This window comes from Salmo salar, chromosome ssa20 (genome assembly GCF_905237065.1).
Source record: "Salmo salar chromosome ssa20, Ssal_v3.1, whole genome shotgun sequence".
NCBI classification, from domain to species: Eukaryota; Metazoa; Chordata; class Actinopteri; order Salmoniformes; family Salmonidae; genus Salmo; species Salmo salar.
In genome coordinates this window covers 43,835,277-43,856,933 of record NC_059461.1, presented here as the reverse complement: position 1 = coordinate 43,856,933, position 21,657 = coordinate 43,835,277, and the positions used below count along the sequence as shown (strand labels likewise).

The following is a 21,657-nucleotide window of genomic DNA, read 5'->3' as shown; positions in this document are numbered from 1 at the left end:
CAAAAACAACGACACAGTTACACATGGGATAAAAAAAACGTACAGTCAATAACACAATAGAAAAATCTGTATACAGTGTGTGCAAATGAACTAAGGAGGTAAGGCAATAAATAGGCCAATAGTGGTGAAGTAATTTCAATTGAGCAATTTACACGAGTGATATGTGCAGATGAGGATGTGCAAGTTGAAATACTGGTGTGCAAAAGAGCAGAAAAACAAATATGGGGATGAGGTAAGTAGTTGGTTGGATGGGCTATTTACAGATGGGCTGTGTACAGCTGCAGCGATCGGTAAGCTGCCCTGACAGCTGATGCTTAAAGTTAGTGAGGGAGATATATGTCTCCAACTTCAGTGATTTTTGCAATTCGTTCCAGTCATTGGCAGCAGAGAACTGGAAGGAACGGCGGCTAAAGCAGGTGTTGGCTTTGGGGATGACCAGTGAAATATACCTGCTGGAGCGCGTGCTACGGGTGGGTGTTGCTCTGGTGACCAGTGAGCTGAGATAGGGCGGAGCTTTACCTAGCAAAGACTTATAAATGACCTGGAGCCAATGGGTTTGGCAATGAATATGTAGCGAGGACCAGCCAACGAGAGCATACAGGTCGCAGTGGTGGGTAGTATATGGGGTTTTGGTGACAAAACGGATGGCACTGTGATAGACTGCATCCAATTTGCTGAGTAGAGTGTTGGAGGCTGTTTTGTAAATGACATTGCCGAAGTCGAGGATCGGTAGGATAGTCAGTTTTACGAGGGTATGTTTGGCAGCATGAGTGAAGGATGCTTTGTTGCGAAATAGGAAGCTGATTCTAGATTTAACTTTGGATTGGAGATGCTTAATGTGAGTCTGGAAGGAGAGTTTACAATCTAGCCAGACACCTAGGTATTTATAGTTGTCCACATATTCTAAGTCAGAACCGTACAGAGTAGTGATGCTAGTCGGGTGTGGGCAGCAATTGGTTGAAGAGCATGCATTTCGTTTTACTAGCATTTAAGAGCAGTTGGAGGCCACGGAAGGAGTGTTTATATGGCGTTGAAGCTCGTTTGGAGGTTTGTTAACACAGTGTTAAAAAAAGGGCCAGATGTACATACAGAATGGTGTTCCAACACGTTCACTCCAGCAGTAGTTCCCCTCACTCCAAACACCTCTGTTAAAGTGGTGCTAGTGTAGAGTTCCAACATGTTCACTCCAGCAGTAGTTCCCCTCACTCCAAACACCTCTGTTAAAGTGGTGCTAGTGTAGAGTTCCAACACGTTCACTCCAGCAGTAGTTCCCCTCACTCCAAACACCTCTGTTAAAGTGGTGCTAGTGTAGAGTTCCAACATGTTCACTCCAGCAGTAGTTCCCCTCACTCCAAACACCTCTGTTAAAGTGGTGCTAGTGTAGAGTTCCAACACGTTCACTGCAGCAGTAGTTCCCCTCACTCCAAACACCCCCAAACGCCTCTGTTGAAGTGGTGCTAGTGTGGAGCAATGAGATAATCTTTAGAATGAGCTGGACAGACAACTTCAGTCTCCTTCAACCCATCCCCTACCATTAGCTGCAATGTATGTGCAAATCACTGTAAATGTTGTTGATGACAATTTTTACTGAAAGTATTGTCGATGGTCTCCTGTTCTTCAACTTCCAGGTTATTCCATATGTCTGGATCATCTAGGTGGTGATCATCATGGACAGCCTTTTCTTCACTTGAGAAGCACACTGAACGCCGTTTTCATGTTAGCTGCATTGTCACAATGTAATCTAGCTTGTGGTTGATCCCATACTCGTCACAGATGCCTGCAAACTGCTTGCATATTCGCTCCAGTGTGTGATCCTCTAAAGCGATAACATTCCAGCAGATTGGACTTCATTCTCCATTTCAATCCAGTGGGCGGTGACCCCAAAGAATCCTCCTGTCAGATCATATGTCTACCGTGACAAAGACGTGGTTAGCTTGTGTCATCTGGTCTTTGAGTTGTGTCTGCCTGTCAGCAACCAGGTTGTCAGTCTTGGAGGTTATGGCTCTGCGACAGACTGGGCATATTTGCTATCAACCACTAACAAAAAGTGACTAAAGCTTGTGTTCAATTATGGACAGGGGGATGTTGCAATCCACAATCAGGTCTGACATTATGGAATTGGTGATAGCTTTTTGCTGTGGATGGTTTGTGTTTTACAGAAGTTGGAAATGTGAGGCTGCTGAGGCTCACTGCTGATCATCTCACTCTTCTGTTATTCAAAGCTAGAAAATACCTTTCAAACAAATAAATTGCAACATTTTGTTATATGATGGAGATTTTATCTCACCATATTGTTTTGTTGAATTCATATTTAAGAAACCTAATATAATTCAGTAGGTAATTTGGCTTTATGTATTTAGATACATTTCTATTTAAAAATGTTTTAACAGTATGCCTACAGGTAAAAAACCTAGGTGTTATTTTAGATTCTGAACTCAATTTCAAATCACACATTAGGAACGTGACCAAAACAGCTTTTTACCACCTGAGGAGCATTGCCAAGGTGCGGCCGTTTCTCTCTCAGGCTGATACAGAGAGACTCGTCCATGCTTTTATTACAAGCAGGCTTGACTACTGTAATGCTCTCCTGTCTGGTCTACCCAAGAAAGGCATTGGTCAACTGCAAAACATACAGAATGCTGCAGTATGGGTACTGACCAAGACCAGATGGCGAGCACACTTTATACTTGCCTATTTTGGATGTTATTTTGGCATTAATATGTGTCACATATCAGTTTGCAAACAATGTTGAAAAAATATATATCATTAAGTTAATAAAGCCGCATACAACCATGGTCTCTTTTTTGTTTTCTTGAGTAAGGCAGCTCCAAAATGCAGGTGTTTCAGCCTAGCTCAGTGCTTTCTGTGGTGGTGGGGCAAGCCAGCAGGAAATGGGAACATTGCGCCGTGATTGGCTCAGTGTTCTGTCACTCATGGGGACAGTCCTTAGTAAGAGTAGACATCGAACATTTCAGCCATTTGGGTCCCGCCATAGAGTTACATTAGAAGAGTCCTTCCAAGAAGGCTCAAGGTCATTGGCCACAGATAAAATGAAGTCAAATCATGTTATATGTATAGTACTTTTGATTGGACTGATCATGTCAATGTCTTAGCTTCAAATTCTTAGCTTGCAGTCATCATCATGAATCATGTCAACAATCTACTGGAAAATACTTTTTAATCCTTGTCATATGAAGAGAAATTATAGATAAAACGTATCGGTGCTCATCGGAAAATGTAAGAATGAGTGGTTTGGAAGGAATCAGTGGCTAAATGCAAGCATTGCAAAGCAATCAGTAACATTAGCCTGCTATTCAGTGGAGTAGCTGTGTGTCGTGTCGTCCCCCCCCGAGTTCCCACCATAAATCCAGAGAATGCCAGACTTTGATGACAAAGTTTGCCCACAAAGGACCGCCAATCCACCTTCCTGTTTAAGGTGAGTCCAAAAATGTCTTATAACGTTATGCTGCTGCATAAATGATACACTATACATATCTCCCTGGCATATTGTATCTAAGAAAGTAATACTAAGTGTATGGTGTGTAGTTAGCTGTTAGTAGCCCATGTGACTCACAATAATAATTTGGTCTATTTTCACCAACGTGGCATTGTGAACACATCGTTTGCGGCCGTTATGTGCTAGTTTGCAGACTTTGTTTTGTTCAGCTTTGACAGTGCTACTGATAGTAGTGGTGGCACTTGGCTTGCACTTGCAAATTCAGCACATACAACATTCTTTAATAGAATTGTGTTATTTGACGTGTCAAATTAAAAGCTTATTTAACGCGTCAAATAGTGTTATTTGACATATCTTTTGAGACACGCAAAGACCCAAACAGCATTCAATGTGCCTCACCCTAATAATTTGGTCTATTTTCACCTCTTACTGTTCTGACTTGGTGGTGCACATGTAGCCTATAACCTGTTTTAGAGAAAGATAATCATTGAATATTGTAAGAGCTTTCATTGTCTGCTTATATGCCCTTTTATTTATCCAATGGTTCTGACTTGGTGTACAGGGAGAACATTGTAAGAACAGCCCATGTTCTGAATTCTGTTTCTGTACATTTCAAAAGTGCTGAACAAAGTTATATTGACTACTTCTGTCATCGCTCGCTCATTGTTTTAATCGAAATTACGGATTGCCGCATGTCGTCCCCTTATGCCATAGTTTGTACATCTCAATTGTCAGTAGAAACCACCTTTGTTTAAGCAAGTCAGTCATATCAGCTTTGTTTTTTTAATAGGCAGTAAATGAGGCTGAATGAACGATTTCACTGCCAGACAAGGCTCCTCTGATAGCCAGGTGTAGCAATGGTAAGGTGTTGCGACAGCTATATGTAGGCCCTAACAGTTTGTCGGCACCGTTTGTCACCGTTATAGTGCAATTAATGGATTGTTTAGTGTTTTGTAGTGGCTTTTCTGGCATGCATCCCACTTTTCTTTTGTTTTGTTTGCCCCACCAAAATGTACATGATAAAATCACCACTGGTATTAGTTGCTATAATGTAATACATATTTTCTATATGACATATTTTATAACTAGTTCCCTTTGTGCTCACAACAGGAGGAAATTTCAGTGTGTGTGTGTGTGTGTGTATGTGTATATGTTAGCAGACAATACCCAGGATAGGAACCTTGAGTTTCGTGGGTGAATGCCCAGAAATAGCCTCCGAGAACTTTATCAGGAGCGGTCTTGCTACACATTCTCTTTTGCACCCAAACCTCCTCCCTTGTGCTGAAGACTAATTGACTTGACGAGTCCTTGATGAATGCAACTTTATTGGAAATTACCATGTCTGAAATATGCTGAATAAAGCTTGATTTGATACATAGGGATGTTAAAAACAAAAATCTGAACTTGCTGTCCACTTCAGACACAAATGATAGGGGGGACCCATTGCAAGCTAGCAAGTTCGAGAATATTATCTCACTTTAGCTAAAAATCTCCAATTAGAGTCGAGTGTTGTTGTTGCCCCCCCCCCCACTGGATCCGCGTTGAAGTCTGTGGAGGTTGGTTGGCTAATAACAGAAGGTGCTGCAAGAGGATGAATGGAAGGTGATGCCCTTTTGGGATGGGGAAATCTAAACAAGTCTCCCGAGTCATACAGCTCAAGTTCAAGTTAAGTCACGAGTCATAGATGCTCAAGTCAAAGTCCAGTGGCAAGTGGTTTTTCTTTTCGCAAAGTCAAAGTTTCAAGTCTCAAAATGTGTGACTCGAGTAGTATCAGAGTCCAAGTCATGTGACTCAACATCTCTGGTATGAAGTTACTTAGTTTTGCAACCCAATGTGAACTAGCATTAGGGTTAGTAATGCTAGCTGTACCCAAAGACTTCCAGTCTTTGAGCTAAGCTAGTTAGCATTGGCGCTTGAAACTATCTCCAACTTCGTTCATACTGGACGCAGATAAATAAAAATGGTATCCACATCTGACTCTGGCAAAGTACTGTAGATAAAGGGCTTCATTGCCAAAATCCCAAACTATCACTTTAACAATTAGTGGAAAAAATGTGAAACTGATCCAAGATTAGTGTCTAGAGGCAACGTCACCATACACCTTGACAGCTCACCTGTCCAGGAACTCGTGGCCCCTGTTGTAGGCGTGGATGGTGGAGAGGCCCTGGATGCTGGAGGTGATGTGCGAGATGAAGGGCGACTGGGTGACGTTGTCAAGGCGCTTGAGCTCGCGGATGAACACGCGCGACACCATGTGGAGCATGGTGAAGAGCAGCACCAGGGGGCCCACAGCCACGAGGAACCAGGGGAAGATGCTGCCAATCACGCCCAGGCAGAAGAAGACCAGGATGACGTTCTGGATGAACATCTCTGCCTGGAACGGCAGCCGCGTGTCCACTGGGAGGGAGGAAGAGGGGGAGAGAGAGGAAAGACAAGAAGACAGATGGTTCAGTGACTATTACTTATTCCACTTGTGTAATCACTAAAAACACTCAACTTCATTACTGTTACAAAGTCATTAGGAAATTGCTCTGTAAGGAACAATCTGTTCATATACATTGTTACAGTACTTAGTGTAATGCACAAGTACAATAGCAGCTTCATGTTAAAATGAAAGTTTGGGATTTTGGCAATGAAGACCTTTATCTACTTCCCCAGAGTCAGATGAACTCATGGATAACACTTTTACTTCTCTGCGTGCAGTTTGAAGGAAGTTGCCAATTAGAATTAGTGCAAATACTATAAAAGCGTTAACGCAATGACTGGAAGTCTATGGGAACAGCTAGCATGTTAGCTGTTCTTGTAGACCAGGGGTCTTCAACCTTTTCTTGCTCAGGGACAAAATAAATGAATAACATGCCTCTAGCCTGTTAGCTAGAAAGGTAACTCCAAAAACATTTTCCCTAAGAGCATCTGTAAGCCATGTGTTGGCAAATTAGGGCTGACCCCATTTAGTCGACTGGTCGATTGTTTGCTTGATAGGCTGTTGGTCGCCCAAGATTTTTTAGTCGAGCAGTGGCAAATATAAAAAAATATATATATGGTACACGAGACACCTGTCTGATTCACACCTGTCTCAGTGGACTAATCCATTGCGGAGGCCGCGGGGATGGCACACCAGTAGTACATTTACTGTTAAATCCCATAATTTTGAATTACAATGTTTGTTGCGGTAATTTCAATATATTATTATTACAGTCTTACCGTTGTCATCGTGAGCAAAGAGTGTTTATTTCATTCCATTTACGAGTTGTCAATTTATTCATTGTCTTTGGTTTGGAGCGCTCCAATCAAACTTGAGTAAGGACATGCACCTAATTACGCAAAGAAGTAGGCCTAGGCAGGCCTTTGGAGTGGCGCAGCGTTCTAAGGCACTGCATCGCAGTGCTTGACGAGTCACTACAGACCCGGGTTCGATCCAAGGCTGTGTCACAGCCAGTCGTGACTGGGAGACCCACGAGATGGTGTTTCTTGACTCCGGGTTGCTGGCCTTCTAGGCAAAGTTGCGAAGAAAAATCCATATCTCAGACTGGCCAATAAAAAGAAAAGATTAAGATGGGCAAAAGAACACAGACACTGGACAGAGGAACTCTGCCTAGAAGACCAGCATCCTGGAGTCACCTCTTCACTGTTGACGTTGAGACTGGTGTTTTGCGGGTACTATTTAATGAAGCTGCCAGTTGAAGACTGGCAAAAACAAAAACAAGAAAAGACAAAAAAAAACCTACACTCGATCCCTCCGATGTCAACAACTACAGACCAGTATCCCTTCTTTCTTTTCTCTCCAAAACTCTTGAACGTGCCGTCCTTGGCCAGCTCTCCTGCTATCTCTCTCAGAATGACCTTCTTGATCCTAATCAGTCAGGTTTCAAGACTGGGCATTCAACTGAGACTGCTCTTCTCTGTGTCACGGAGGCTCTCCGCACTGCTAAAGCTAACTCTCTCTCCTCTGCTCTCATCCTTCTAGACCTATCTGCTGCCTTTGATACTGTGAACCATCAGATCCTCCTCTCCACCCTCTCCGAGTTGGGCATCTCCGGCGCGGCCCACGCTTGGATTGCGTCCTACCTGACAGGTCGCTCCTACCAGGTGGCGTGGCGAGAATCTGTCTCCGCACCATGCGCTCTCACCACTGGTGTCCCCCAGGGCTCTGTTCTAGGCCCTCTCCTATTCTCGCTATACACCAAGTCACTTGGCTCTGTCATATCCTCACATGGTCTCTCCTATCATTGCTATGCAGACGACACACAATTCATCTTCTCCTTTCCCCCTTCTGATAACCAGGCGGCGAATCGCATCTCTGCATGTCTGTCAGACATATCAGTGTGGATGACGGATCACCAGCTCAAGCTGAACCTCGGCAAGACGGAGCTGCTCTTCCTCCCGGGGAAGGACTGCCCGTTCCATGATCTCGCCATCACGGTTGACAACTCCCTTGTGTCCTCCTCCCAGAGTGCTAAGAACCTTGGCGTGATCCTGGACAACACCCTGTCGTTCTCCACTAACATCAAGGCGGTGACCCGATCCTGTAGGTTCATGCTCTACAACATTCGCAGAGTACGACCCTGCCTCACACAGGAAGCGGCGCAGGTCCTAATCCAGGCACTTGTCATCTCCCGTCTGGATTACTGCAACTCGCTGTTGGCTGGGCTCCCTGCCTGTGCCATTAAACCCCTACAACTCATCCAGAACGCCGCAGCCCGTCTGGTGTTCAACCTTCCCAAGTTCTCTCACGTCACCCCGCTCCTCCGCTCTCTCCACTGGCTTCCAGTTGAAGCTCGCATCCGCTACAAGACCATGGTGATTGCCTACGGAGCTGTGAAGGGAACGGCACCTCCATACCTTCAGGCTCTGATCAGGCCCTACACCCAAACAAGGGCACTGCGTTCATCCACCACTGGCCTGCTGGCCCCCCTACCTCTGAGGAAGCACAGTTCCCGCTCAGCCCAGTCAAAACTGTTCGCTGCTCTGGCACCCCAATGGTGGAACAAGCTCCCTCACGACGCCAGGACAACGGAGTCAATCACCACCTTCCGGAGACACCTGATACCCCACCTCTTTAAGGAATACCTGGGATAGGATAAAGTAATCCTTCTAACCACCCCCCCCCTTAAAAGATTTAGATGCACTATTGTAAAGTGGTTGTTCCACTGGATATCATAAGGTGAATGCACCATTTTGTAAGTCGCTCTGGATAAGAGCGTCTGCTAAATGACTTAAATGTAAATGTAAATGTAAATGTAAGACTTGTGAGGCGTCTGTTTCTCAAACTAGACACTCTAATGTTCTTGTCCTCTTGCTCAGTTGTGCACTGGGGACCTCACACTCCTCTTTCTATTCTGGTTAGAGACAATTTGCGCTGTTCTGTGAAGGGAGTAGTACACAGCGTTGTACGAGATCTTCAGTTTTTTGTCAATTTCTCGCATGCAATAGCCTTCATTTCTCAGAACAAGAATAGACTGACGGGTTTCAGAAGAAAGGTCTTTGTTTCTAGCCATTTTGAGCCTGTAATCGAACCCACAAATGCTGATTCTCCACATACTCAACTAGTCTAAAGAAGGCCAGTTTTATTGCTTCTTTAATCAGCACACATTTTCAGCTGTGCTAACATAATTGCAAAAGGGTTTTCTAATGATCAATTCGCCTTTTTAAAATGATAAACTTGGATAAGCTAACACAACGTGCCATTGGAACACAGGAGTGATGGTTGCAGATAAAGATCCTATGTAGATATTCCATTAATAAAAAATGTAAAACATTCCAGCTACAATAGTCATTTACACCATTAACAATATCTACACTGTATTTCTGATCAATTTGATATTATTTTAATGGATAGAAAATGTGCTTTTCTTTAAAAAACAAGGACATTTCTAAGTGACCCAACTTTTGAACGGTAGTGTACATACGTTCTTCTTTTTTATTTTACGGACCCCTGCAGTACCACCGATTGAATAACCTTTCTGTAGACTTACAGTCATTGCGCTAACACAAGTTAGCATTGTTTTGAGAAACTTCCTTCATACTGGACGCATAGACAAAAATGGTATCCGCAAGTTAATCTGACTCTGGGGAAGTAGATAAAGAGCTTCATTGCCAAAATATCAAACTGTTCCTTTTAGTGTTATCCTTTTTCATTTGCGGTTTGTAGATTCGTACAGTACAATAGGTTTGTGTTCATTAGGCCATGCGCCAGAAAGCAATTTGAAACATTTTATAACGGAAAATGAAAATGAGCGACCTCCAGGTAGTCCCTCCGTTTGTCGGTTTTCTTCCATTTGATGCCTAATGAACACAACCCAGGTACATGTGTCAGAGGACTGCTCCAGGTGGTCCATACCCTCGTCCATGTCTTTAGAGAAGCGGTTGAGGATCCGTCCAGTGGGCGTGGTGTCAAAGAACTTCATGGGGCTGCGGAGAATCTTCCTGAAGAGCTCCTCGTGCAGCCTGGACGAAGCTTGCAAAGTGCCCTAAGGGTACAATAATAGTAGTCATTCTATTTTTGGATTTTTAAAGCAACACTTTTTCTAGATCACATAGCTCAAATGTTTTAGACAGATGTGACCATACTCCACTGAACAGAAATATAAACGTAGCATGTAAAGTGTTGGTCTCGTTTGATGAGCTGAAATAAAAGATCCATACGCACAAAAAGCTTACTTCTCTCAAATTTTGTGCACAAATTTGTTTACATCCCTGTTAGTGAGAATGTATTATTTGCCAAGATAATCCATCCACCTGACAGGTGTGGCATATCAAGAAGCTGATTACACAGGTATACCTTGTGCTGGGGACAATAAAAGGCCACTCTAAAATGTGCAGTTTTGTCACACAACCCAATGTCACAGATGTCCCAAGTTTTGAGGGAGTGTGTAATTGGCATGCTGACTGCAGGAATGTCCACCAGAGCTGTTGCCAGATAATGTTAATTTCTCTACCATAAGACGCCTTCGTCATTTTAGAGAATTTGGCAGTACGTCCAACCGGCCTCAGAACTGCAGATCACGTGTATGGTGTCGTGTGGGCAAGCGGTTTGCTGATGTCAACGTTGTGAACAGAGTGCCCCATGGTGGGGTTATGGTATGGGCAGGCATAAGCTACAGACAACGAACACAATTGCATTTCATTAATGGCAATTTGAATGCACAGAGATACCGTGACGAGATCCTGAGGCCCATTGTCGTGCCATTCATCCACCGCCATCACCTTATGTTTCAGCATGGTAATACATGGCCCTGTGTCGCAAGGATCTGTACACATTTCCTGGAAGCTGAAAATATCCCTGTTCTTGGCCTGCATATTCACCTGACATGTCACCCATTGAACATGTTTGGGACGCTCTGGATCAACGTGTACAGTAGTGTGTTCTAGTTCCCGTTAAAATCCAGTTACTTCGCACAGCCATTGAAGAGTGGGACAACATTCCACAGACCATAATCAACAGCCTGATCAACTCTATGCAAAGGATATGCTGCATGAGGCAAATGGTGGTCACACCAGATACTGACTGGTTTTCTGATCCATGCCCCTACCTTTAAAAAAAAAAAAAACAACAGATGCCCAGTCATGTGAAATCTATAGATAAGGGCCTAATGAATTTATTTAAATTGACTGATTTCCTTAAATGAACTGTAACTCAGTAAAATCTTTGAAATTGTTTCATGTTGCATTTATATTTTTGTTCAGTCTACTTTATACATGATCTATTTTAGTTAAGTAGTTTAGTTTACTAAGATTCATCAATCAGTCCTTTGGCGTAATCTCTCTGGGGTTTTACACAAACACACAATACAATACCAGACTTAACAAGCACAACAAAATCAAATCAAATTTTATTTGTCACATGCGCCGAATACAACAGGTGTAGACCTTACAGTGAAATGCTTATCTGATCCTTTACCTTGACAAATATGATGCCGCGCAGAAGTTTGAGCAGCAGCATGACACCCATAGACGAGGCGTAGACTCCAGCGTAGTGCTGCATCAGGGGGTTGTCCCTCATGCTTTCGCTCACCACCGAACTGTTCCCCACCAACACTGTGGTATTCTACACACACACAGGACAGCATATTCAATACTCAGATAAGGGAGTATTCTGGGGGGTGGTTGATGGTTCAAATCCTTATTTCCCTCATTAAAATGCAAATAATTTTATAACATTTTTGACATGCGTTTTTCTGGATTTTTTTGTTGTTATTCTGTCTCTCACTGTTCAAATAAACCTACCATTAAAATTATAGACTGATCATTTCTTTGTCAGCGGGGAAAACGTACAAAATCAGCAGGGGATCAAATACTTTTTTCCCTCACTGTATATAAAATTGATTCATTGAAATTCAAAAGTGCCATTCACTTTCCAGTCAGATTTTCTACTCTCAAATCTAATTCGCTTCCAGAATCGACACCTACACTGAAATTACATTGACCCTCCCCCAACCCTGCCACTCGATGCAAACCCTGCAACCCAATGCCACTTGTGCCACTCACTCCGCTGCCCTGCTTGATCCAGTAGCTGAGCCACCAGTTGCTGAAGGCCGTGCTGCCCACGTTGAGGACGAAGAGGGCCAGGATTAGGAGGAAAGCCAGCGCTCCACCCGAGGCCTGGATGTAGACGCCGTACACAGACCAGGGAACTGAGCCCCGCCCACGCTCCTCCACCTGCATCAGCTGGCCTGGGGGACAAGGAGGGAGGGAGGTTGAGTAAGAGAGGTTGCGCTGGGTGGAATCTCGTTCCCAGACACTTCCGCCCACCTTGCAGCTGGGGACGAGGTTATGGTGGGTGACATTATCTAATTGGCAGAATAGCACTGAACTCTGGAGGAAAAGCGTTAATACCGGTACTAATTGTGGAAAGAATTATGAACTTCACCCATATGTCCATGACAGGATGACAATTATTTACATAATAAACAAGTTGTGTATTAAATGCTGTCTTGTGTATTACAAGTGTGATGGTTATTTTGGTCAACTTTGCTCGTGGCTTTGTGAGGACGGTTTTGCAGACATAATGCATTGTCCTCTGTCTCAATACTCCTTAACATTCTCCTTTTCTACTAAAGAACTAGAAGGTATAAAGTATGGATATCATTCCACCACATGACTCTCATTCATCAAGTACTTTGTGGTTATGACTGAGGGAAAGGAGCTGAGGACAGGAAGCCAATTAAAACATTTGAGATACAGCCCCACGCATCCCTGAAGCACGAGCATACACACACACACACACACACACACCAGTAGTCTGCATGCATGTACACATATGCACGCACACACTCTGTGGCTAGTACAATGGTTCCGTACCGTTGTCTTTGCTAACAGGCTTGTCCTTCTTTACAGATCCAGACTTTGTGTTATCTGAGGGTTTCTTTAAGGAGTTCCCAGACTTGTTAGTTGGCACCTTTTGAGGAACAATGACATGTTACAAGTAACATGAACCACAATACAACCACAATATAGACCACACTCAATATACATGACATATGCAAACTAAATTTAAACAAGACATCAGTGGTGGACATTTTTTTTAGCATAATAGTCTATACACACACACACTGTCCCTCTCACCTCCACGAAGGGTGTCTCTCCCAGCTGTAGGTTGTTGAACATTGCTGCGTAGTCTCTATTGAGACGCATCAGGTCCTCGTGGCTGCCCTGCTCCGTGATGCTGCCCTCCCTCATGAAGATGACATCATCGCAGTCCACAAGGTACTACACACACACACACACACACACACACACACACACACACACACACACACAAACACACACAGTGAGATTTAATTCCCCCTCCCTGAACGTCATAAGTGAAGGTGGGGCCCAACCTATCCATGAGAGAAGTCCTACCAAACAATTATTTAGCAAATAATTGCTTCTTAAGGTTAATACAAGACCTTATGTAGCTTATCTAGTGCCCTTACCTTCTGCTTATGAATCTTATGTAGTGCTTTGCAAACAATATAAAATGTATTAAGTATTCACCTGCAGCTGGTGAGTGACGAAGACGATGGTCTTATGGCGGAGCTGCTTCTTGATGGCGTTGTTGAAGATGTGGTTGCCCACGTGGGCATCCAGTGCACTGAGCGGGTCGTCCAGGATGTAGATGGCTCGGTCACTGTACAGGGCACGCGCCAGGCTGATCCGCTGGCGTTGCCCGCCACTCAGGTTGGCGCCACGCTCTCCGATCTGAGGAGACATAACGGACTCATTGATCGATTAATATAATAACAATACATATGAAGGTGCAGGGGTGGATTGGCCATCTGGCAATTGTGGCAAATGCCAGATGGGCTGGTTAAAAATGGACAAACACGGCCTGCCGAGTGGCGCAGCAGTCTAAGGCACTGCATTGCAGTGCTAGAAGCATCACTACAGATCCGGGTTCAATCCTGGGCTGTGTCGCAGCCGGCCGCGACCGGGAGACCCATGAGGCGGCGCACAATTGGCCCAGCATCGTCCGGGTTAGGGGAGGGCTTGGCCGGCTGGGATTTCCTTGTCCCATCGCACTCTAGCGACTCCTTGTGGCGGCCGGGCCGCTTGCACGCAGACCTCAGTCGCCAGTTGTATGGTGTTTCCTACGACACATTGGTACGGCTGGCTTCCGGGTTAAGCAAGCAGTGTGTCAAGATCAGTTTTCCAATTTGTTGCTCAATTTCTCTGTTATACTAATCTATAATGAGCCTTTGGCTGATCAGTAGGCAACACCCAGCCCACCTACCAAGATGGGCCATCCCGGTCTTCTGATAGGCTGAGCTCACACAAAGTCAATTTCAAAGTCAAACACGGCATCAGCAAAAAGACCTGCTCCGACTCTAATCAGTTAGACAGCCAAGATCATGGACCGTAAAAAAACGGAAAGGGTGCCTTGTCACCTCACTCAAATCATACCATTGTTTGGGCAGCTAAAACCATGATTTGGTCACACATGATTGCTGTAATGAAAGATGGTGCCCTGCCCCTGTGCCTGTTTTGCTGGGGCCTGCTGTAGATCAATTTTTTTCTCAACAGCTACTATTTTACAACAAAGATATTTTATATGGCTTTGAGATATGGAGCGGCGCTCACAAGAAACACGCAAAGGCCATTGCGAGGGCATAGACCTATAGGTGTCATGGGTAGTAATCTTCAACTGCAAAGTTTTTTTTCAGACCACAAATGTAATGATGGATGAACGTGTGACCACTACCAGCAGTGAGTATTATTTAGGAGTTAGCTATCTAGTTAATGTTTTGAGTTTTCACTTCCTTGGGTGATGAACCCCGACCTAATTAGCCTATGATATTAGTTAGTGCACATAAAGATGTAGTCAAGTCAATTAAAATGTTATTTCTTACGTGCGCCAAATACAACAGGTGTACACTTCACCATGAAATGCTTACTAAAGAGGCCTTTCCAAACAATGGTCCCATGTTTAAATGAGCTGAAATAAAATATCCCTGAAATGTTCCATAAACACAAAAAAGCTAATTTTGCTAAAATGTTGTGCACAAATTTGTTTACGTCCCTGAGCATTTCTCCCATGCCAAGATAATCCAGCCACTTGACAGGTGTTGGATTTCAAGAAGCTGATTAAACAGCATGATCATTACACAGGTGCACTTTGTGCTGGGGACAATAAAAAAACACTCTAAAATGTGCAAATGCCACAGATCTTTTAGGGGAGTGTGCAATGGGCATGCTGACTGCAGGAATGTACACCAGAGCTGTTGGCAGAGAATTGAATGTTAATTTCTCTACCATAAGCCGCCTTCAACATCATCTTAGAGAATTTGGCAGTAAGTATAACAGGCCTCAGAACCGCAGACCACGTGTATGGCATCGTGTGGTCAAGCGGTTTGCTGATGTCAACATTGTGATCAGAGTGCCCCATGGTGGAGGTGGGGTTATGGTATGGGCAGGCATAAGCTATGGACAACGAACACAATTGCATGTTATCAATAGCAATTTGAATGCAGAGTGATACGGTGACGAGATACTGAGGCTATTTGTCCATGTCGCAAGGATCTGTACACAATTCCTGGAAGCTGAAAACGGCCCAGTTCTTCCATGGCCTGCATACTCAGACATGTCATCCATTAGGCATGTTAGGGATGCTCTGGATCGACGTGTACGACAGCTTGTTACAGTTCCCAACAATATCTAGCAACTTCGCACAGCCATTGAAGAGTAGTGGGACACCATTCCACAATCAACAACAGCCTGATCAACTCTATGTGAAGGAGATGTCACGCTGCATGAGCTCAACACATCTTGGTTACGCCAGACGACTAGTTCTCTGATCCATGCAGTGGTGTAAAGTACTTAAGTAAAAATACTTCAAAGTACTACCTTAAGTAGTTTTTTGGGGTAATCTGTACTTGACTTTACTATTAATATTTTTGACAACTTTTACTCTTAATTTTCTTCAGGAATGTGGTGAAGTATGTACTTTTAACGCCATACATTTTCCCCTGACACCCAAAAGTACTAGTTACATTTTGAATGCTTATCAGGACAGGGAAATGGTCTAATTCACACACTTATCAAGAGAACATCCCTGGTCATCCCTACTGCCTCTGATCTGGCGGACTTACTAAACACATGCTTCATTAGTAAATGGCTATCCGTAAATAAATAAAAAAACTAGAAAATGTGTCCATCTGCTTTGCTTAATCTAAGGAATTTGAAATTATTTATACTTGTACTTTTACTTTTGATACTTATTAAGTACATTTTAGCAATTACATTTACTTTTGGTACTTAAGTATATTTAAAACCAAATACTTTTAGACTTTTACTCAAGTAGTATTTTACTGGGTGACTTTCACTTTTACTGGAGTAATTTTTCTATTAAAGTATCTTTACTTTACTTTTGACAATAGGGTACTTCTTCCACCACTGGATCCATGCCCCTACCTTTTTTTTAAGGTATCTGTGACCAACAGATGCATATCTGTATTCCCAGTCATGTGAAATCCATAGATTAGAGGCTAATTAATTCATTTCAATTGGTTGATTTTCTTGTATGACCTGTAATTCAGTAAAATCTTTGAAATTGTTGCAAGTTGCATTTATATTTTTGTTCTGTATAAAAAAGGAAATAGTAACACAATAAAATAACAATAAGGAGGCTATATACAAGGAGTTGTGGTACCGAGTCAATGTGCAGGTGTACGAGATAGTTGAGGTAATATGTACATGTAGGTAGGGGTAAAAGTGACTAGGCAATCAGGATAGATAATGAACAGAGTGGCAGCAGCATATGTGAAGAGTGTGAAAGAGTAAATGTGTGTAGAGTCAATATATATATATATATATATATGTGTGGGGAATGGGTGTGTGTATGGGGGGTGAGTTGGCAGCGTGCGCAGTGATGTTGTGGATAAAATGCCAGGGTCAGATTCTTGTCCCATTATGCCCGTATGAAGATGCTCCAGTTGAAGATAATATTACATCCTTTAAAAACAATATTGAGTACAGCCAACATCCCTGATTGGCTGCAACCTTGATTGAAGCACCTGTTGCTCACTTGTGTTCCATATAAATGCTGTTTAAATGTTGAACCTACACACTGAACGCTGTTAAGCCAAAACACATGTGTATGCTATCCTGATGCAGTGAAAAACAACACATTTTATGTGACATTTTTAAGTGCGGACTAGGGCTGTTGCGGTGATAGTATTACCGCCACACCAGCCACATGAGTCATGACCGCAGTAAAATTCCACGTGTTTATAATTTTAAAAAGGCGAATTGATCATTAGAAAACCCTTTTGCAATTATGCTAGCACAGCTGAAAATGTGTGCTGATTAAAGAAGCAATAAAACTGGCCTTCTTTACACTAGTTGAGTATCTGGAGCATCAGCATTTGTGGGTTCGATTACAGGCCCAAAATGTGCAGAAACAAAGACCTTTCTTCTGAAACCCGTCAGTCTATTCTTGTTCTGAGAAATGAAGGCTATTCCATGCGAGAAATTGCCAAGAAACTGAAGCTCTCGTACAACGCTGTGTACTACTCCCTTCACAGAACAGCGCAAACTGGCTCTAACCAGAATAGAAAGAGGAGTGTGAGGCCCTGGTGCACAACTGAGCAAGAGGACAAGTACATTAGTGTCTAGTTTGAGAAACAGACCCCTCCTCACAAGTCCTCAACTGGCAGCTTCATTAAATAGTACCCGCAAAACACCAGTCTCAGGCGACTCCGGGATGCCGGCCTTCTAGGCAGAGTTGCAAAGAAAAAGCCATATCTCTGGCCAATAAAAACAAAAGATTAAGATGGGAAAAAGAACACAGACACTGGGCCAGCATCCCAGAGTTGCCTCTTTGGACAAATCAAGATACCAAGCATGATAAACGCTTAAACAAAGGTTTTAAATGAACTTGTGAATTTGATTGAATATACAAAGCTATGACCCCCCCTATTTTATTGTAATGACATGAAAAACATTTGCAGATTATTATCAATGACTTATCAACAGTTGTAACAAGTGGTCCAGTGTAGGAAATCCTCACTGGTGCTCTAGTTTATAGAAAGACCCATACATGTTTTGATTTTAAAGTCATTCTAAGGTTTGTATAATTCACTAAAGTTGCCAAATAACTCTAAATCTAGCATATAGGACCTGTTCCAAATGATCACTTTTACGCTGAACATAGCCACTTCATTTGCACAGTCGCTCCGTAATGGGAAAATATCCTTTCTATTTATTTCTTCTTACTATAAAATCATATAATATACAATTATGGCACGAACTTATAAGTATATCCTATCTGCTAAATTAACTAGCCTACAGCATGGCACATAGCCAGACAACTCATATTCTCATCATGTTTCTTTAGATCTGCCTAAAATAACTCATGGATTTATTGTGATGGTGTATATTAAATGGATTTAGACTTTTTAAAATATAGATGTTCCAAAAGGCCCTCATTAGTGGCTTGTATGAGGCTTGGAGATGCTAAACGTGTTTATATTAATTAAACAAGCAATTACTGTGATACCAACAGTCATTTGCATGACACCTCCCGGCTGACAAAATGTCATGACTGCCACACAGCCTTAGTACAGACTATAACATTTTTTCTCATCTAGACACAATAAAGCCCAAAGTAGTATTTCCATGGTGGATAAACAATTCATAATGCTCACCTCAGTCAGATCAGCATTGGGCAGGATAGCCAGGTCAGGTCTCAGACAGCATGCACTCAGAACAGCCTGGAACCTGGAAAATACACAGTGGAATTATACTTCAGAGCTATATTGGGTAATGGATGAGCGCCTTAGAAATCACTATGTACATTAATCCAATCGATTCTCACAGTAGTATCATTCCTGTGGCCTGTGTGCTCCAGTGGTTAGTGCTGTGGACCCCAGCACACATGTACAGGCAGCCTAGGCTACCAGTGTTGGCATGGGTTTGAATCCGACCCTCTGCCTTTTAGACTCGCAATCTCACCGGGCTTTCTGGTCTCCTCTTCACTGTCCTACTTCAATGAAATATAGATATACTTGAAACCCCCCCCCAAAAAAAACTGTAGTTTCATTCCGTTACCTTTCCTCCTCGTACTCTTTCCCAAAGAGGATGTTGTCCCTGAGCGTGGCATTGAGGATCCAGGCCTGCTGGGACACATAGGCAAAGTCCCCGTTCACCGCCACCTTGCCCTCCAGCAGGGTCATCTAAAGGTCATAAAGGTCACAGGTAAGAGGTCACTACAGGTCATCCTCCAATCACTCACTTGCTCCGCGGTGAAGTTTGCCCCTAAGTACAGATCTAGGATCAGCTTCCACTCCACTAATTTTAACCTTAATCATTAGTGGGGCAAATGCAAAACTGACCCCAGATCAGCATCTAGGGGTAACTTCACCCTAAAACCATTCACACCCGGGGGGTTGTATTGAGTGAAGTGAAACGTTCACATAGAAATGTGAACGATAGAGCTGACAATTCCCCATTCTACCTGACAAGGCAATCTTGTGTTCTACATAACACAGTTACATATAACGTTCAGTAAAATTGCACCCTCTCCAACAGGCCCCAGGGCATCATCCAGCTTAGTCAACGGATGTCTATAGAGTAAGGGAGGGCCACAGGGGCTGCAGTGTGTGCCTGTTAATAAATTGGAGTACTCATGGGCCAACAAGAGTTTACACCATATTTCTTACAACAGGGGGCTGTTGCTAAAACAGTACATTTTTCTACACTGGACGTGTATCGTTTGCCGTTTGAGCAGAGCACATATCACTTTATTAAGTTCTCTCAGGCGTAATTTTACGCTGAGCAGCTCGAGCCTCTCACGGAACTGTCCTGCTTACAGCCAGGTTTAGTTTGAATGAATAGGAGCACCTCACGCTCTGCAAAAATGGCACGCCCAGTGTAGCAGGCCTGTTAGACGTATCTTACCTGTCCAAGGATGGCAGAGATCAGAGAGGTCTTCCCACTGCCTACGCTTCCACAGATCCCAGTCAGCTTCCCCTGGAGACACAGGGTAGTATGGTGGATATTAGTGTTGTACAATGTACACATTGGCAGTGAAAAGATGAGTCACAGTGCACAATAAAACTAACTCAAGTTTATGATGTTTTCTTACCCCTAGTTTTAGCCTATAAATAGAGGCCTGAATTTTCCCTGGTCAGTTAACCACAATAACTCTTCAAACTGTACAGCCCATTGGCCTTTCAACCATACATAGATACGAAGACCACAGTCTTATTTGAGTTTTTGCTGAACATGGGATGCATCCCAAATGGCACACCTACTGTATGGGCCCTGGCCCTGGTCAAAAGAAGTGCACTATATAGGGTAGCATTTGGGACGCATCCCATATTCTTTGACCTCCACCACTTGCTTCAAACCACTGAATGTGTGCACTGTTTACTACTGTACGTGAAATGTTTTCTGTCCTTTCACAACCACACACCCCCGTCCCATGGCTAGTTAGCTACCTGCCGAACGGTGAGGTCCACGCAGTGCAGGGTCCTCTGCAGCCGCTGGCTGACGGAGAGGATGGGAGGGATCTCCCCCACCTTCAGCAGACACCCTGCCTGCTCCCCTGCCTCGTCCTCCTGGGCGGGCCTCCGGTGCCTGTGCCTCTGGGTGGAGCCAACCGAGGGGGTGCCGCGGGGTGTGGGCTGGGCACTGTGACCCGCTGTCTCCCAAGCTAAGCTGGCGCCCATCATCTCCACGGCAACCTGGGGGTTCAGGGGCTTGTCCCGGATCATCTCCACCTCTGCCATCAGGAACAGGCTCTGGTAGGCATGGGAGAGAGGAGAGAGGTGTCAGAGAACAAACAAACACAGTACAGGCTCACATGCATGTAGGAATCTAGTCATGATGACAATGTCAAGGTCATTGATGTAAAGGTTCAAGCAGTTCAAACCTATCTATTTGATTTATGTAAAGCTCTTTCATTCCACTGCATCTAAAGCCGCTTGGCACCGCATTGCCCCCTGCCCATAGTTCCAGGAGGTGCTGAAGTGCTGTGTGTCTGTGTATGTGTGTTCTGAATTTATGTTGGTGTGTGTGTGTGTGTGTGTGTTTCTCAGAGGACCGAGAGGGGGATTAGGAGAAACACAGCCCCTTCCTGGTCCAGGACAAACACTGTCCTGCCAACATACCCAGACTCAAACACATCCCACTTACATTCCACAGAGCCAACCAGACCGACAGGCAGAACCAACACATCCCACTCACATACAGGCGGTGGCAGACGAACTGAGAGTGACAGCCGAATAGACAGCGACAGGCAAACAAGACAGCGACAGGCAAACAAGACAGCGACAGGCAAACAAGACAGCGACAGGCAAAGAAAGAAAAAGGGAGAGATCTTACCTTGAACCTCTCCATGGCTACTGATGCTTCAGACAGGGACTTGACAGAGAAAGGGGTGACTTTCAAGGCAAAAGTCATGGCATTGAAAACAGTCACCACTGTAAATGCCTGCGAGGGGAAGAAAGATCCAACACCGTCCATGATTTGTTTCAGTAGGGCAGACCTGGTTGACCGGCTTCTGTCAGTCAAATCAACCATCAAATCCTGTCCTGGAGAACCCCCCCCCCCTTAACAGATTCAACAACCCAACTATCCAAAAAACATCCCCGCCTGTACATAATGTTGCTGTATTTGGGAGGGGAAAATGTTGGCTGTATCAAGCAATATGGTCATTGCCTCAACATGCCTTTCTTCTCACTGGCAGGGTTGGAGTGTTGCTTACACCTATTCAATAC

General features: G+C 43.9%; 1 protein-coding gene across 7 annotated transcripts in view; it reads right to left on the bottom strand.

Annotated features, from left to right (window-relative positions):
* Window positions 1-21,657, bottom strand: part of LOC106580650 (ATP-binding cassette sub-family C member 5) — a 58,517-nt gene that overhangs the window by 6,714 nt on the left and 30,146 nt on the right. For 6 of the 7 annotated variants that reach the window (XR_001322932.2, XM_014161943.2, XM_014161941.2 and 3 more), the window contains 12 exons: window positions 21,263-21,370; window positions 20,377-20,679; window positions 19,835-19,906; window positions 18,986-19,110; window positions 18,583-18,655; window positions 13,436-13,639; window positions 13,022-13,165; window positions 12,758-12,854; window positions 11,945-12,129; window positions 11,358-11,504; window positions 9,798-9,927; window positions 5,572-5,854 (listed from right to left, as the gene is read on the bottom strand). Coding sequence is in view for 6 of the 7 variants with exons in the window: in XM_014161943.2 (XP_014017418.2) it covers window positions 5,572-5,854; window positions 9,798-9,927; window positions 11,358-11,504; window positions 11,945-12,129; window positions 12,758-12,854; window positions 13,022-13,165; window positions 13,436-13,639; window positions 18,583-18,655; window positions 18,986-19,110; window positions 19,835-19,906; window positions 20,377-20,679; window positions 21,263-21,370 (1,871 nt within the window). In the remaining variant the exon portion in view is untranslated. Of the gene's footprint in view, window positions 1-5,571; window positions 5,855-9,797; window positions 9,928-11,357; window positions 11,505-11,944; window positions 12,130-12,757; window positions 12,855-13,021; window positions 13,166-13,435; window positions 13,640-18,582; window positions 18,656-18,985; window positions 19,111-19,834; window positions 19,907-20,376; window positions 20,680-21,262; window positions 21,371-21,657 lie in introns of those variants that run through there. The other variant, XM_045703342.1, reaches the window with a different exon arrangement.